Raw genomic sequence first — 16,223 nt, 5'->3', positions numbered from 1 at the left:
AGAGATGGGTGAGGGCTTTGGAGCATAATTCATGCCACAGAGTTGTTCCCCCCTTGACTTAAAGGAGCTGGTCTTTTGTACCCCTGTATTAATAAGTCATTGGTGGCTCTACTTAACTTAGATCAGTTCTCTGAAGGTGGGAGCACCTCTGAGCCGTTACATCTGAGGAATGGGTGCTCTGATGCTGTAATGGGGATCTGCATAGGATATCATAGAGTCCACTAAAGTCCACTAAAGTATATCTATTCTTTTCCTCCTCAGTGTGTTTTGTCATAATTTTACTTGGTGCATTTGTGAAGACTCATGCCAACCTGTAACACTACTATACTTTTTTTTTTTTAACTCATTAGATTAAAGTAAAAGAAGTTAAAGTATGTGCCAGTGCCACACAAAATAAAAAACATTATTTCAAAGACCAGAGTCAAATGGAGTAATACTTCTGAGACTTTTAATTTGGATTACTAGATTTAGAAATTCTATAGTTTCAGCTAATGTTTTAAATAGATTTATTGTATCCTTTATTAAGCATAGGCACTGAGGAGAAGGACAAAAAGCATAGGTTCAAATATGATCCTCAGCATTTATTAGCTGCATAACTGTGAGCATGCTCTTTCACTTTTCCTTACCTCAAATTTTTCTTTAAAATGAAGCAAATACCACCCATCTTAAGGGAGTTTTGATGAGGACTAAATGAGATTCTGTATGTAGAATATTTTACATATTTTGTTTACATTTGTATGCACAGAAAATCTTATATATAAGAAAATAGTTATTCTCTTTCAAGAAAACAAAAATTGAAGAGTTACAAGATTTACTGTTTAAATGTTACGGTATATTTTAAAACATGAAGTGTATTTCATATATATCATTGCATATAACACAATATTTTCAAGTCTTTCAAATATTAGTGAAGTAAATCAGACTTAGAATTTCTACCTCTCAGATAGGCTCTTAAAGTAAATAGGGGGCAAAAGAAACTAAGACTAGCTCTCAAGATGAATATATTTCTTAAATGCTTGAAATATTCTTTTTAGGATTCATCACCTTATTTATCTTCACTGATTAAAAGGGTAAGTTATTTGTTCACCCATTTCTTTATGTTTTACACTGTATTAGTGACCTTACTAAGCTCACTTATTCTAATAGTATATAACTTCTTTTAGGTTTTCTAAGTATATAATCATATTGTCTGTGAAAGTAGCCTTTTTATTGCTTCTTTTCCGTTCTTTGTATTTCATCTTTTTACCTTTTCGTAAAGGCTTAGACCTCCAGGATCATATTGAGTGCAAGTGGTGATAAGAAGTGGTCACATCATTCATCTCAGGTGGAATATTTTTATTCATTCACCATTAAGTGTGATTTTACTGTAGGTTTTAAAAAAGATATGCTTTTATAATATTAAGGAACTTCTCTAATTTTTAGTTTTGTATAAGTTTTTTTAGATCATGAATGAGTGTTGGGGCGCCTGGGTGGCTCAGTCGTTAAGCATCTGCCTTCGGCTCAGGGCGTGATCCCAGGGTTCTGGGATCGAGCCCCGCATCGGGCTCCCTTGCTCCGTTGGGAGCCTGCTTCCTCCTCTCTCACTCCCCCTGCTTGTGTTCCTTCTCTCTCTGGCTGTCTCTCTTTCTGTCAAATAAATAAATAAAATCTTAAAAAAAAAAAAAAGATCATGAGTGAGTGTTGAATTTCATCAATTACTTTTGCTTCATCTATTGATAATGTGATTTATTTCTCTTGTTAATGTGGTCAGTTATATTGCTTTCATATGTTCAATCATTTTTGTATTTCTGGATTAAACCCACACTTGGTTCTGATCAGTGTATTGGTAGATTTGATTTTGCCAGTATTTTGTTTAGGGTTTTTCCATCTATGTCATCTGTAATTTCTTTCTTGTAACTTATTTCTTATAATAACCATATTGACTTTTGTTATCAAGCTTATGCTGTCTTTGGAAAACAGGTTTGGAAGTGTTCCCTGTTTCTACTGTCTGGAACAATTTGTGTAAGATTGGTATTGTTTCTTAAATGCTGGTAGAATGCATTGTTGAAAAGATCTAGACTTTCCTTTGTGGGAGTGTGTTTTTAGTGTACATAAAAAATTTCAAATATATAGAAAATTTAACATAATCTTACAGTTAACACATTTATTCCCACTACGCAGAATCTACTGTTAACATTTTGCTGTAATTGCTTTATTACGTATCTGCCTTACCATCGTCCCTCTATCCATCCATCATTTCATCTTATTCTTTTATGCATTTCAAAGGGATTGGAGACATCGTAGGCGTTCTTCTAAATATTTAAGGATGAATGTAATTAAGTAGAGTTCAATGTTTACTCTTTGCTATTGAGGTAAAATGTATATGCAGTATGATTCATAAATCTGATGTGAACATTTGCTGAATTTTGACAAATGCCTGTATCTGTGTATTCCAAACTTCTTCAAGATACAGAATTTACCATCATCTTGGAAAGTTTCCTTGTGCCTTTTCTCAGTTAATCCTCACATTTACCTCCAAGAGACAACCATTATTCTGTTTTTTTTTTCCTACCATAGATTTCTGCATACACTTTTATGTAAGGTTCTTTTATTCAGCATATTTTGAGACTTATCTATGTTGTTGAATATATGAATAGTTCATACCTTTTTATTGCTGAGTAGTATCCTACTATATGAAATTCCCACAGTTTACCCATTTTCCTATTGATGGACACCTGGGCTACTTTTAGGCTGTTATAAATAAAGCTGCTGTGAAAATTGTTATACTAGTCTTTTTATGTACATATGTTTTAATTCCTCCTGGGTAAATATGTAATGTGTGGAGTCATATGTTAGGAATATGCGTAGTTTTGTATAAACTGCTAGACTTAAAGCAATTGTACTATTATATTCCTGAAACAATATATTAAGAGTTTCAGTCGCTCTTCATCCTCATCTATATTTGATATTATCAGTCTTTCAAAAGTTTGCTCTTCTGGTGGAACATAGTGGTAGCTCATTGTAATTTGTATTATCCCAATGACAAATTGGGAAAGTGTTAACCTCTTTCAATATGTGTGTTGGCCATTCATAAACTTTTTTAAAAGTGTTCAAATCTTTCACCCATTAAAAAAATGTGATTGTCTCTTTATTGGGTTGTAGGTGTTCTTTATATATCTTGGATATCAGTTCTGTGTTAGATACATGTTTTATGAACAATTTTTTCCAGTTTGTGATTTGCCTATTCATTCTGGTGATGTTATTTTTTTATGAGCAGATGTTTTTAAAAATTTTTTAAAGCCCAAATATACCCATTTTTTCTTTTATGGTTATTACTTTCTGCATTCTAAGAATCCTCTGCCTATCTCTAAATATTAAGGATATTTTCCTGTGTCTTTTTCCAAAAGCTTTATGATTTAGTGTTCATGTGTTGCTTGATGCTTGGTTTATTTTGAATTAATTTTCATATATAGTGTGAAGCACAAATCAAAGAGAATTTTTTTAAAAAGTGGATATCTATTTGTTCCACCACCACTTGTTGAAAAGACTTCTCTTTACTCATTAATGACTTAGTCCAAAAAAAAAAAATGACCATATAACTGTAGGTCTTTTTCTGGACTACCTATTCACTGATCTGTCATTGATCTGCTTGGTGATGCTTATAAGAGTACTATACTGTCATGATTTCCGGAGCTATAGAGTAAGTCTTGAATTCAGGTTATATAAATGCTCCAGCTTTTTTGTTAGTTTCCAAGATTGCTTTGGATGTTCTAGGCTCTTTGTATTACTATATGTGCTTTAGAATGAGCTGCTCAATTTCTAAAAGAAAAAAAAAAATGCCTGCTAGAATTTGAGGTTTTGTTGTCTCTTTAGGACATGATAGGGAGAATCAACGTTTTGGCAATATTGAACTTGCCACTCTGTGAACATGGTATATCTCTACTTCTTTAAGTTTTCTTTAGTTTGTTTAAGCAACCATTTGTAGTATTCAGTGTCCTTTATTATGGATTTTTGAGTCTTTGTTCATGAGGTATGTGGTCTGTAATTTTCTTTTCTTATATTTCTGTTAGGTTTGGGGATTAAGATCATGCTGCCTTCATAAACTATGTTTGGAAGTATTCCTTCTATTTTCTTAAGGAAATGGTATAAAATTGGTACTGCTTGTACCTTAAATGTTTGGTAGACTTCACCAGTGAAATAATCTGGCCCTGCAGTTTTCTTTCTGGGAAGAGTTCTGATAAGTTCAATTTCTTTAATAGAGATAGGGCTGCTTCAGATTTTCTGCTCAATTTTGTGTTGGTTTTGATAAGTTTTATTTTTCACAGTATTTGTTTTATGTAAAACATTAAATTTGGTGTAAAGCTGTTATAGTATCTTTTTAAAACAGCCTTTAGTATCTGAAATGGTGTCCCCCATTCCTTTCTGATATTGGCAATTTCTCTCTCTCTTTTTTTTTTTTTTTATTAGCTTTGCTAGGGATTTATTAATTTTACTACTTTTCAGAAATCTGATGTTTTGCTTCATTGATTTTATTTGTTTGGGATTTGTTTTCTATTTCATTCATTTCTACTCTTTATTCTTCCTTTCCTTTTGCTTTCTTTGATTTGCTGTTTGTTTTTGAACTTTTGAAATAGAAGCTTAGATACTGATTTCATCCTTCTGTTCTAATATATGCATTCTTTACATTTATTTACAAGCATTGTTTTAGTTTTATTCTCTATGTTTCCATAATTTGCATTTTCATTATCATTTGTTGTAAATATTTTAAAATTTCCATTGACTCATAAGTGTAGAAGTATGTCACTTAATTTTCAAGCAGTAGGGGAGTTTCTCAATTTTTAAAAATTATTCTCTTCTAGCTTAATTGCCTTGTAATTAGAGAACATACTCTCAAAGACTTAAGTCCTTTGAAATTTATTAAGACTTGCTTTATGACTTAGCCTATGGTTCATTTTGGTATGTATTTTGTGTATAATTTGTATATTCTGTTTTTATTTGGAAGAATGTACTATGTATATTAAGTCTAGTTGGTTAATCATGTAGTTCAAATCTGTATCTTAGTAAAAACTTTTTCATCTGATTGATCTTGTAGCTATTGACAAAGGTATGTTACTCTTTCATGTGATTATGGATTTGTCCACATCCTCTATTAGTTTTGTATATTTTTGCTTTATATATTTTCAAGCTCTGTTATTGGGTCCATTCATATTTAGAAGTATGATATATTTTTGTTGGTTTGACTTTTTAATTATTAAGAAATGTCTCTTTATCTTTTGTCGTGTTTATTGCCTTAAGTTGATTTTGTCTGATATTGGCATAGCTATGACAGCTTCCTTTTAATTGTTTTTTGGATGATATGCTTTTCTCATCTTATATTTAATATTTCCATGACCGTAAGTATTCTTACAACAGAGTGAATATTTAACATGATAACTATAATTTGAGTTTAAAGCTACCATCTTACTATTTGTTTTTATTTTACTGATGTGCACTATGCTTTTTCTCTCATTTTTTACCTTCTTTGGTTCAGTGAAATATCTTAATTATTCTTTTTCTCACTTCAGTTAATCTTTAATGGCTATACTAGAAATCACTACATTGATTTTGAGTTATTGCAGTCTGATGCAGATTATTACTTCTGCTACTTCCTGCATAATGCAGATATCTTAAAAACTTTAACTCCATCTATCCCAGTTCTGAATTTTTTTTGTTATTGTTGTCACGCATCTTGAATCTATATATATTTTAAACTTAACAAGCTAGTAATGTAATTATTTTTATGGTCATTGTTCATCCATGTTTGCCAACATTTACCTTTTTTATGGCTCTTCCTTTTTGCATTTCCCATGCTTTTTTTCTAGTATCATTTTCCTTCTGTAGGAAGAATTCCCTTTTAGTATTTCTTTTACTGATAAATTCTTGTTTGTTTTTCTGAAATCACCTTTATTTCATTTTCTTTTTTTTTAGACATTTTAAAATTGTGACTAGATTTCTTGATTGTCAGCTATTTTCTTTCAGAATTTTTAGGAAGTCATTCCATTGTCTTCTGCCACTCTTAATTTCTGTTGAAAGTTATGTCTGTCTGTCGATTGTTGCTTATTTAAATTTTTTATTTTTTTCCTCTAGCTCTTTAAAGATGTGGCTTTATGTTAGGAAATTTTTTGTTGTTATTATTTCAAATATTGGGTCTTTCTTAATTTTTCTCTCCTTTCTTCTGGGATTTCAGTGATATGTATGGTAGAACCTTTCAGTGGATTCCACAGGCCTCTTACTCTCTCTTAACATTTTCAACCTTTGTTTCTCAGTGCTTTGGTTTGGGTATTTTTTGTTGACCTCCGCTTTAGTTCATGTTTATTCTCTTCAATCTGCTGGAGGCATCAAGGACTGACACTTTGTGGAAATTTTGCTATGTAGAGTAAGGATATAGGAGCAGTAGTTGGACCATGTCGGAATAAAGAGAGGGACTCGCTTATTTGTTTTTGGTTAGAACATACTAGCATGTTTATGTTATGATTGGAATGATTCAGTAGAGAGAAAAAAATTAAAGCGTGTGAGAAAGTAAAGGAAGATTGTTTTTTGGCTAAAAGTCCTTGAGGAGGTGAGAGAGGACATAATCCAAAGCACAACTGAAAGAATTTTCCTTCGATAGAAGTGGGACATAAAGAGGATAGGTACTCATTCATGTGTATCAGTAGTCTTTGAGGTGGAATTCTGGCTTGGTCAGTGGAAAACATGCACCTGCTGTAAGTTTCTAGACTCTTAAACCTTGGGGGGGGGTGTGTGTGTTGGGAATATGGGAAAATTGTCCAAGAAAAGGGAGTCAAGTGAAAGTGTAGACTGTATAGCTACCTAATTCTTTATTCTATGGTGACTTTATTCTGTGGTGATTACATTCTTTGTACCCTTAGTGATATCTACCTTTATCTCTTAGGGTACTCAAAGTATTATAGTACACTTTTAAGGAAATACTAAAATGTTTAATTACTTTAAATTAATCAAATGTTTTTGTCATATTGTTAAAATTTCTGTACTATATCTTTAAACATAGTTAATTCCTGATAGTGCATTTAAAATTAATTATTAATAGTATTTTGAATAGAAAATCAAGTTTTCTAATGTATTTTCCCATGTTTTATTTTTCAGTTTTGTGAGTACTAGAATAGCATAGCCATGTTTCGGAATAGTCTCAAGATGCTTCTTACTGGAGGGAAATCAAGTCGTAAAAACAGATCAAGTGGTAAGTGACTATGTTACATTTATTCTGTGTGATATATATATATTTTTAAATAATAATTTTTTATTATGTTATGTTAGTCACCATATAGTACGTCCTTAGTTTTTGATGTAATGTTCCATGAGGGAAGTTCTTTTAGGGTTCTGAATTGGTGCTACAACTTTATATATTTACTTATTAAATGGCTTATTTAATTTAGAAAGAAAGAAAGTTTACATTCCTCTAGGCTGCCGTACTCTTAATTAAGAGGTTGGAACACTTGAATACTTATCGGGAATAGTCAGATAAAAGTTTGTGGAGGAAACGTATTTATTTAAAATACATGTGAGAGTAATGCTTCTGTGCACTACTTACTAAAAACTTTCTAGACCTAAATTTACTTTTTGAATTAACATCTGAAATTATTTCAGTCCTAGGCACTGTTTGGGGAATGAGACTGTAAAAATAGAAATTGTCTTCAGAAGGTTGTACAGAAAGTGAAATATAAATTTTAGATTTGTACCGTCATTAAAATAAAGATTTTAAAAGTTGACTTAAGAATAAAGAGGTAATTCTTAGGCTTTTAAGGTAAAAACAGAAACTGTATATATACTTTTTTGGAGAAATGTTGATGAGAGATGTACTAAATATTTCTTTTCTGCTAATGGGTTATAGATATTTATTTCCTTCTTTTAATCTTTTCAATTTCTCAGTTTTTCTGCATTTTACAAGTTAATTTTTTTGATAGTTTTTGAGATTTGCCTTATAGTTCAGCCTATGATCAATTTTGGTGAATGTTTTGGATTCACCTGAAAATAATGTGGATTCTGCAATTATTGGGCACAGTGTAGTTAATGGTGGTTTTCAAATATTTTAGATCCTTACTTATTTTAAAGAAATTATTTACTAAGGAAGATATGATTAAATCTCACACTATGATTATTAAATTGTCTTTTTCTCCTTCTTGTTCCTGTTTTTGCTTTTTTTATTTGGAAGCTATTTTATTAGATACATTGAAATTTAGAATTGCTCTATCTTCCTGGTGAATTTGACTGTTTCACCATAATGAAATGTCCTCTTTATTTCGAATAATGTCTTTGGTTTGAAAGCTGATTTTGTCTAATATTACTGTAGCTGTCCTAACTTTTTCTTGATTAGTGTTTGCATAGTATGATTTGTTCTATTCTTTTACTTTCAGCATTTCTATATAGCTATACTGTTAATAGGATATAGTTGAGCTTTCTTTATTCATTCAGACAAATTTTTTTTCTTAAGGGAGATGTTGGTTAATCCACATTAATTCAATCGATGATTTATTTGGGTTTAAATATAGCATATTACAATGTACTTTCTACTTGTCCTGCCTATTCTATGTTCTTACTCCTTTCTTGCTTTATTTTAGATTGATCAAAAACATTTTTTATTATTCCATGTCTCTTCCTTTTGACTTGGAAATTACATATTCTTGTAATTCTTTCTGTGGTTACCTTAAAGATTCAGATATCAAAGTTTGATATTGATTGGTACTTTTACTTTCTTCTTGGACAATGCAAGAGCATTAGATTCTTTTCACCTGTGTATGTATTTTAAACTCCACAAGACATTATTATTGTTGTTTTACGTAACCACCATTATTTAGGTTTACCTACATATTTGATCATTACCTTGATTTTCATTCCTTCCTTCCATCCCTCACTTTCTTCTAGATGGGATCACCTTTCTTTTTGTTTGGAGAAGACTCCTTATCATTTCCTTCCTGTGGCAAATTTACCTTTTTTTTAATGTGAAAAAGTCCTTATTTTGCCTTTATTTTTTGTAGGATGTTTTTGCTGGGGGTAGAATTCTAGGTTGGTAGTTATCTTCTTTCAGCACTTTCAACTATAGTTCATTGTCTTCTGGCTCCTTGAATTATTTTTGGTGAGAAGTCAGTTGTTAGTCTAATTGCTGCCTCTTTAAAGGTGATCTGTCTTTTTTCTCCTTTTTTTTAGTTTTCTAGATTTACACTGATGTGCCTAGGAGTGGTTTTCTTTTTTTTCCTTCCTTTTTTTTTTTTTTTTTTTTAATTATTAAAGTACAGTTGACATACAATGTTATATTAGTTTCAGGTATGCAACATACTCATTGCTCACCATGGTAAGTGTAATCACCATCTGTTGCCAAACGATATTATTACAGTATTACTGACTGTATTCCCTATATTGTACTTTCCATCTCCGTGATGGAAATTCAGTTATTTTATAACTGAAAGTATGTACCTCTTGATCTTCTTTACGTATTTTGCCCATCCCCCAAACTTGTCCGTTTTGGCTGCCACCAGTTGGTTCTCTGTATTTATGGATTTGTTTCTGTTTGTTTGTTTGGTTGGTTTTGTCTTTTAAATTCTACACACCAGTGAAAACAAATGGTATTTGTCTTTCTCTATCTGACTCATTTCACTTAGTATAATACCCTGTTCCATCTTTTTTTTTTTTTTTAAGATTTTATTTATTTATTTGACAGAGAGAGAAAGCACAAGCAGGGGATAGTAGCAAAGGAAAAGGCTCCCCATTGAGCAGGGGAGCCTGATGCGGGGCTCAGTCCCAGGACCCCGGAATCATTACCTGAGCTGAAGGCAGATGTTTAACTGACTGAGCCACCCAGGTGACCCTTTTAGTGTGTATTTCTTAAGGACAAGGAGATTCTTTTACATAATCACAGTATATTAATCTCAGACAGTTTAACATTGATATAATGCTTTTATCTAATCTATCATTTTCCAAGTTTTGTCAGCTTACCCAGTAATTTCCTTTGGAGAATTTTCTCCCTTGTTTCCAAAATCTAATCAGGATAAGCCATTGCATTACTGGTCATGTCTTTTTACTCTCATTCAATTTGAAATAGTTTTCTGCCTTTTTGGACAGTTTTGAAGAATAAAGGCTCTCTCTTCTTTTGAAAATAAGCAGAATGCCCCTGATTTTGTGTTTGATCTTTTTTTTTTTTTTTTTTTTTTAATGATTAGAGGCAGGGTATGTATCTCAGGTCTGAATGTTACTTAAATGTATGTTTTTTCTTCTTGGGGCATCACAACCAGAAGCAGACAATATCTCTCTGTCATTCATTAGTGATTTTGATGACCAAATCAAGGTATTCTCCAGGTTTTTCTGCTATATGGATACTGATTTTTCCCTTTCAACTTAAAAACAATTGACAGATGGACACCATTTTATTCTTTATATAGTTTCCAATTCTTTGTCAGTATTCTCAGTCTTGTCTCTTATCTCCCCAAATGTAGTAAATGTATATTTTTATCTCTATTTATCATCTTAAAATCTGTGTCTGATAACTAAATATGTCTGTTGTCTCTTTCTTTTGGTTTTTACTAATGTTATTTCATTTCCTCCTGTGTCTAGTTAATTTTTGGAGTAAGCATTTTATTTTGGATTAAATTTTAGGTTAAAAAAAGATTTTATTTATTTATTAGAGAGAGAGAGAGAGTGAGCACACAATCGGGGAGTGGCAGGCAGAGGGAGAGGGAGAAGCAGGTTCCTTGCCAAACAAAGAGCCTGACACGGAGCTCAATCCCAGGACTCTGGGATCATGACCTGAGCCAAAGGCAGGTGCTTAACCGACTGAACCACCCAGGCACCCCTGGATTAAATTTAGATTTGAAGAAAAGTTGCAAAGATAGTACAGACAATTCTCATATACCTCTTAACCCACTTTTACCCATTGTTGCATCTTATTTATCATGGTCCATTGTCTAAACTAAGAAACCAACGTTGGTACACTACTATTTACTAAACTCCAGATTTTTATTTGGCTTTCATTAGTTTTTCCATTCATGTCCTCATTCTGCTTTAGAATCCAATCCAGAGAACCGCATTGCATTTAGTTATTTTGTCTCCCCAGACAGTTTGATTGAGTTTGGCAGAAGACAATAATTGACATCATTCCACTGGTCACTTTTTGATTACACACACACACACACACACACACACACACACACATACACACGCTCATATATGTCAAGCTGCCTCCAAATTTGACATTTAAAGAAGTGGTTTGTCCAAAATTTGTTTTGTGGCCTAGAACCATGATTTTCTTAGACACCTTTAGCTGTTCACTTTTGATACCAGCACCAGCATTTCTCTCACTTCACAGCTGTTACTTCATATAAGATAACTAGTAGAAATCAATAAAGCCGTAATAGGGTGCAGTTGTGGATAGTCTTTTTGCCTTGAGTACCAGGTAAGTAACTTATGCGTACATACTACCCTTATTAAAGGTAGGCATCATATTTTCCCTTTAGCGAAATTACAAATTATTGTATGCAAGGCTTCTGAGTAGTACTGCTCTAGTAGAGATATTATTAAATTCATACATATCAAGGTTCTACTATAGTGTTAAAGCTAATTCCTTTGATTTACTAGGTATTTAATTATATCAATAAACATTTTGGGAGGTCTTATTTTAGTATTCTTCTCCATGGTTTTTCATGTGAAATGTTTATAATTTAGAGTAGTTACAAGTTAGAGTAGTTATAAAAATAGTGCTTTGTATTCTGTGTGAAAAGAACCCTATTTGTAGAGAAGCAGCACTTTTCTTCAAATGTACTCCAAGGCAGGAAATTCTAGAGCAGGAATAAATTTTATATTTAAAAAAAAGTGTACTTATGGAATGACATCATTAGTGTTTTCATCATTATTTTTTTCTTTAATTGTTAATAATTGGGTGGACTTTATTCTTTATATTAACTTTTGTTCATAGCTTATTTTTCAGATTAATAAGGTGAGTTTCCTCATAGGCATAATTATTTGTTTTGTATTAGGAAACCAACAGTTAAAAAAGGATTTGTAATAAAGGGAAGTTGTTATAATTTGTCTTTTAAATAGTTGATCTGAACTTTTGTGTAGGCCACTAGATAAATACTTCACAGAAATAGATTTTATATAATAATAAATGAATTTTCTCAGTGTTTCTTTCCTAAAGACATATGAATATCAGCTTTGAATTTTATAACTTAATTCATATTTTTCATGTAAAAATTGTTCTTGATACGTGTAAGACAAGGTACTCCTAAGTTTTTATGAAAAAACAATTATATGACTCTCTTGAATTATGAGTTATAAAGGAAATATATGTGTTTCTATGTTGTTTAAGTTATATGTTTATATATATCTTTTCTTTGTCTTAACCTTTTTACTTAAAATCATGCAAGTAATAAAAGTTAAAATATGGTTCTTTGATATGTATTAATGCTATTACTTGCTATCATTGTATTGGTAAACCATCATTCAAGTATGAGCAGATAATCTCAGATATTCAAGGACTCAGAAAGTATAGTAACCCAAGTGTCACAAAGCTGTTGGGAGAAAAAAACTGGAGACTGTCTCCCAGCAAAGTAAAAAATAAATGTGAAGAAGACAAGAGGTATAGAAAGAAAAGTGAGCCAAAGTAAGTGAGTAAAACTTATAGTTAAATACAAATAATCGCCAGGGGCATGTCGGTGGCTCAGTTGGTTAAGTGTCTGCCTTCGGTTCAGGTAATGATATCTGGGTCCTGGGATTGAGCCCCCTGTTGGGCTCCCTGCTCAGCAGGGAGTCTGTGTCTCCCTCTCTCTCTGCTCCCCATCCCCCCTTGTGTGTGCTTTCCTCTCTCAAATAAATAAATAAATAAATATTTAATAAATAAATAATCACTGATAATATGCTACAACAAGTAGAATTTATGCCAGGAATGCAAAGATGTTTATATATTAGAAAATCAACAGAGGTTTTTAACTTAGAAAAAGTTTTAGGGGTGCCCCGATGGCTCAGTTGGTTAAGCGTCTGCCTTCAGCTCAGGTCATGATCCCAAAGTCCCAGGAACGAGCCCGGGTATCTGGATCCCCACTCAGCAGAGAGTCTGCTTCTCCCTCTGCCTCTCCCCTCGCTGCTCTTGCACTTTCTCTCTCTCAAATAAATAAATAAAATCTTAAAAAGAAAAAATTTAAAAACTGTATTGTTTTATTATTATATTCTGAAATGACATTTTATAAAACTGAGCAGCCATTAAAAACATCATCAAATAGAAAAAAGGTACTTTAAATATAATAGAGACTAGTCATCTAAACATTATACTAAACAAAGAAATACAGCAGCCACTTCTGTTAAAACAGAAACATGATAATGATTTCTCCTATTACCCTTCTTTTTCACAGTTGTTTGGAAAGTTCTAGTATACAATAAAGACATGAAAATAAAATTACTAGTATAAATATTGGAGAAGAAAAGACAGTGTCATCTTTATATTAGAAGCATTTGCTACCGGTAGTTTTTTTCCTTTCCTTTTCCTCTTTCTTTTTCTTCTTCTTCTTCTTTTTTTTTTTTTTTTTGGTCCATAAACCATAAAAGTTAATTAAAGTCTTCATTGCTCTTTGAATAATGAATGATGTTCATAATAAAGAAATATATACAATAGTATTTAATGCAAATATATTTATACTGTAAAAATATCTTTTCCCTTCCAAGGACAGTATGTTTTATTTCACTGATAAACCGTGAAATTACAACATAAGTTTTTCAAGGGTTTTTACCTTTTCTCTAATGTGTTTTAACAGAATTTTGTTAAAAAATACACTCGCATTTAATAAGAGGAAAGGATTTTGCTTGTTTAATTTAGAGCTATAAAATCTTTTGTAATAAAACCTAAACCTGTCATATTTTTGTTCTCTATTATTTCCCTTTCTGTTTCTCTGCCCATCAATTTCTCCAATTTGTGGTTGGCTGTTGAGATACTTAACCTCTTATGAAATTCATTTGTCCCTTGCCAGTTAAGATAGGTTGGCATGGAATTTGAAGTAAAAGGGCGTTAGAGGAAGTGACAGAATGTGGTCATATAAAAGAGAATAAGGATTCTCATTTGGGTGGTAGAGGACAGTGAGCTATGAAAAGAAATGTGGCTGGAGAATGAAAAAAGTGGTGAGAACCTTGAAATTACATCTTCAAACAAGTCTGATTTAATTGGTTTTGTTTATATTTCTGATATTTGTAGCAGTTCAGAATTAATGACACTTCTCACCAGATAGACATATATACTCACACTCATGTTTTCACATCTATTCCCAGTTTTGTTTTCATCCTTTTTTTTTCAAAGTTGTTTTAGAGTTGTGCTAGCGTCACAAGATGAATTGTCATGGTTTCCATCTTTCACTGTGTTTTATGTATCATATAAATTACTTGTTCCTTGTAAGTGTAGTAGAACTCATACATAAAAATGGCTGGCCTAGGTCAGGTGTTGGGGTTTTTTTAGACGGTATTTTCTATTTTATTGTCATTCATAGAATTAGGTTTCCTTTAGGCAATTTGGATAGTTTGTTATTTTCCTAAAAAATTTCCATTTCATTGAGATTTTAAAATGTATCTACATAAAGTTATATATATTATGGCCATTTGAAATTAATTTTTGCCTAATATTATTTTCATATTTCTTATGTCTCTGCTTTGAGGCTTATTTTTTATTAGCTTTTTCAAAAGATGTAGCTCTTTGATTTATTAATTTTGTTTTTTTCTTGTTTACATTATGAATTTTCCTGATATAGCTTTTACCATATTCCATAAACTTTGATATGTAATATTCTCATTAACTTTTTACATAGTCTGTATTGTTGATTTTCTTTTTGACCCAAGTAATTTAATCAGTTTAAAATTTCCCAAGTGATTGATCTTTTTTGTTTGTTGTTTACCCTTTGTTATAATTCTCTCGTTTAATGCACAGTGGTTAGAAAATGTGGCCTGATCATTTACTTCTCTTTAAAGTAGTGACTGATGAACTGCCTCCTGTAAACAAACCATCTGTATGTATAAATAAAGTTTTATTGGAGCTTAGCAACACATTTGTGATAGATACTGCACAGCCTACAGTCCTGAAGTATTTACTATCTGGCCCAATAAGAAAAAAGTTCACCTTGCTTTAAAGTATTGGAATTGACTTTTCTTGGCTGAATTTTGATCAGATTTTATAACTAGTGGACTCTGGAAAATAAAGTGTGTTTTCTATTGATAGGACAAAGTTTACTATATTTATTAAGTAAACTAATTTTTTAACTGCTAATTTTTTAAGTACTAATTTTATAACTCCTATATGTTAATTTCTTTTTCTTTCTTTCTTTCTTTCTTTCTTTCTTCCTTCCTTCCTTCCTTCCTTCCTTTCTTTCTTTTTTCTTTTTTCTTTTGGCTTAGTTGAGTGTCCAGTACTTTTTGCCTTAAATTTATCCGGATTTTGTATTTAAGGTGTATCTCTTGTAAATATGTATTTTTGTGTTGTTGTTAAGTCCAATTTGATTTTCTATTCCTAAATGGTATAATTAGTCCATTTACATTGACTGTATAACTTGGTATGATTTGGTTTAAGTCTCTCATCTTGCTCTTTGTTTTGCATTCCATATGTTCCTTGTTCTTTTTCTCCCTGCTTCCTGTCTTTTTAAAGATTTATCAGGTTTTTTTAATACTCTATCCATTTTTCTTGGCTTTTTAGCTATACCTTCTTGGAATTTTTAAAAAGAGATTACACAAGGAATTACAGCATACGTCTTTAACTTTTTATGGTTTAACTTGAATTTTTATTTTACTACTTTGTTAACACTGTAATGACCTTATGATATTTAATTCTATTTATATCCCACTCTTTTGTATTCACTTCTGTAGTATATATTTCACATTATATTACTGTTGCTTTACGTAGTCAGTAGTCTTTAAGATTTTTTAAAAATGTCTTTTATATTTAACCATATATTTACCTCTTCTAGTGTACTTCATTCCTTCTTACAAAATGACGTTTTATCTGGGATTCTTCTTCACCCTGCAGAATTTCCTTTGCTTTTCTTGAAGTGTAGGTCTGCTGGCAGTGAATTATCTCAGTTCTTGTTTCCCCATGATATTTTAATTTTCCCTTTATTTTTGAAGACTATTTTCCCTAGGTATGAAATTTTAGATTGGTAATTTTTTTCTTTCAACACTTTGAAGATGTTATTCTATTATCTTTTGACTCTTAACTGTTTCTGATGGGAGGTCAG

The 16,223-nt window shown here is 31.6% G+C and overlaps 1 protein-coding gene across 4 annotated transcripts in view; it reads left to right on the top strand.

Moving 5' to 3' along the window:
* TANC2 (tetratricopeptide repeat, ankyrin repeat and coiled-coil containing 2) overlaps window positions 1–16,223 on the top strand; it is a 359,716-nt gene that overhangs the window by 50,327 nt on the left and 293,166 nt on the right. For all 4 annotated transcript variants that reach the window (XM_057318084.1, XM_057318083.1, XM_057318081.1 and 1 more), the window contains exon 2: window positions 7,123–7,216. In XM_057318084.1, coding sequence (XP_057174067.1) covers window positions 7,150–7,216 — 67 coding nt within the window. In that variant the 5' untranslated portion in view covers window positions 7,123–7,149. The remainder of the gene's footprint in view (window positions 1–7,122; window positions 7,217–16,223) is intronic.

This window comes from Ursus arctos, unplaced genomic scaffold (assembly GCF_023065955.2).
Source record: "Ursus arctos isolate Adak ecotype North America unplaced genomic scaffold, UrsArc2.0 scaffold_24, whole genome shotgun sequence".
NCBI lineage: Eukaryota > Metazoa > Chordata > Mammalia > Carnivora > Ursidae > Ursus > Ursus arctos.
Note: the sequence above shows the minus strand (reverse complement) of the source record. Positions and strands in the feature narration are given on the sequence as shown.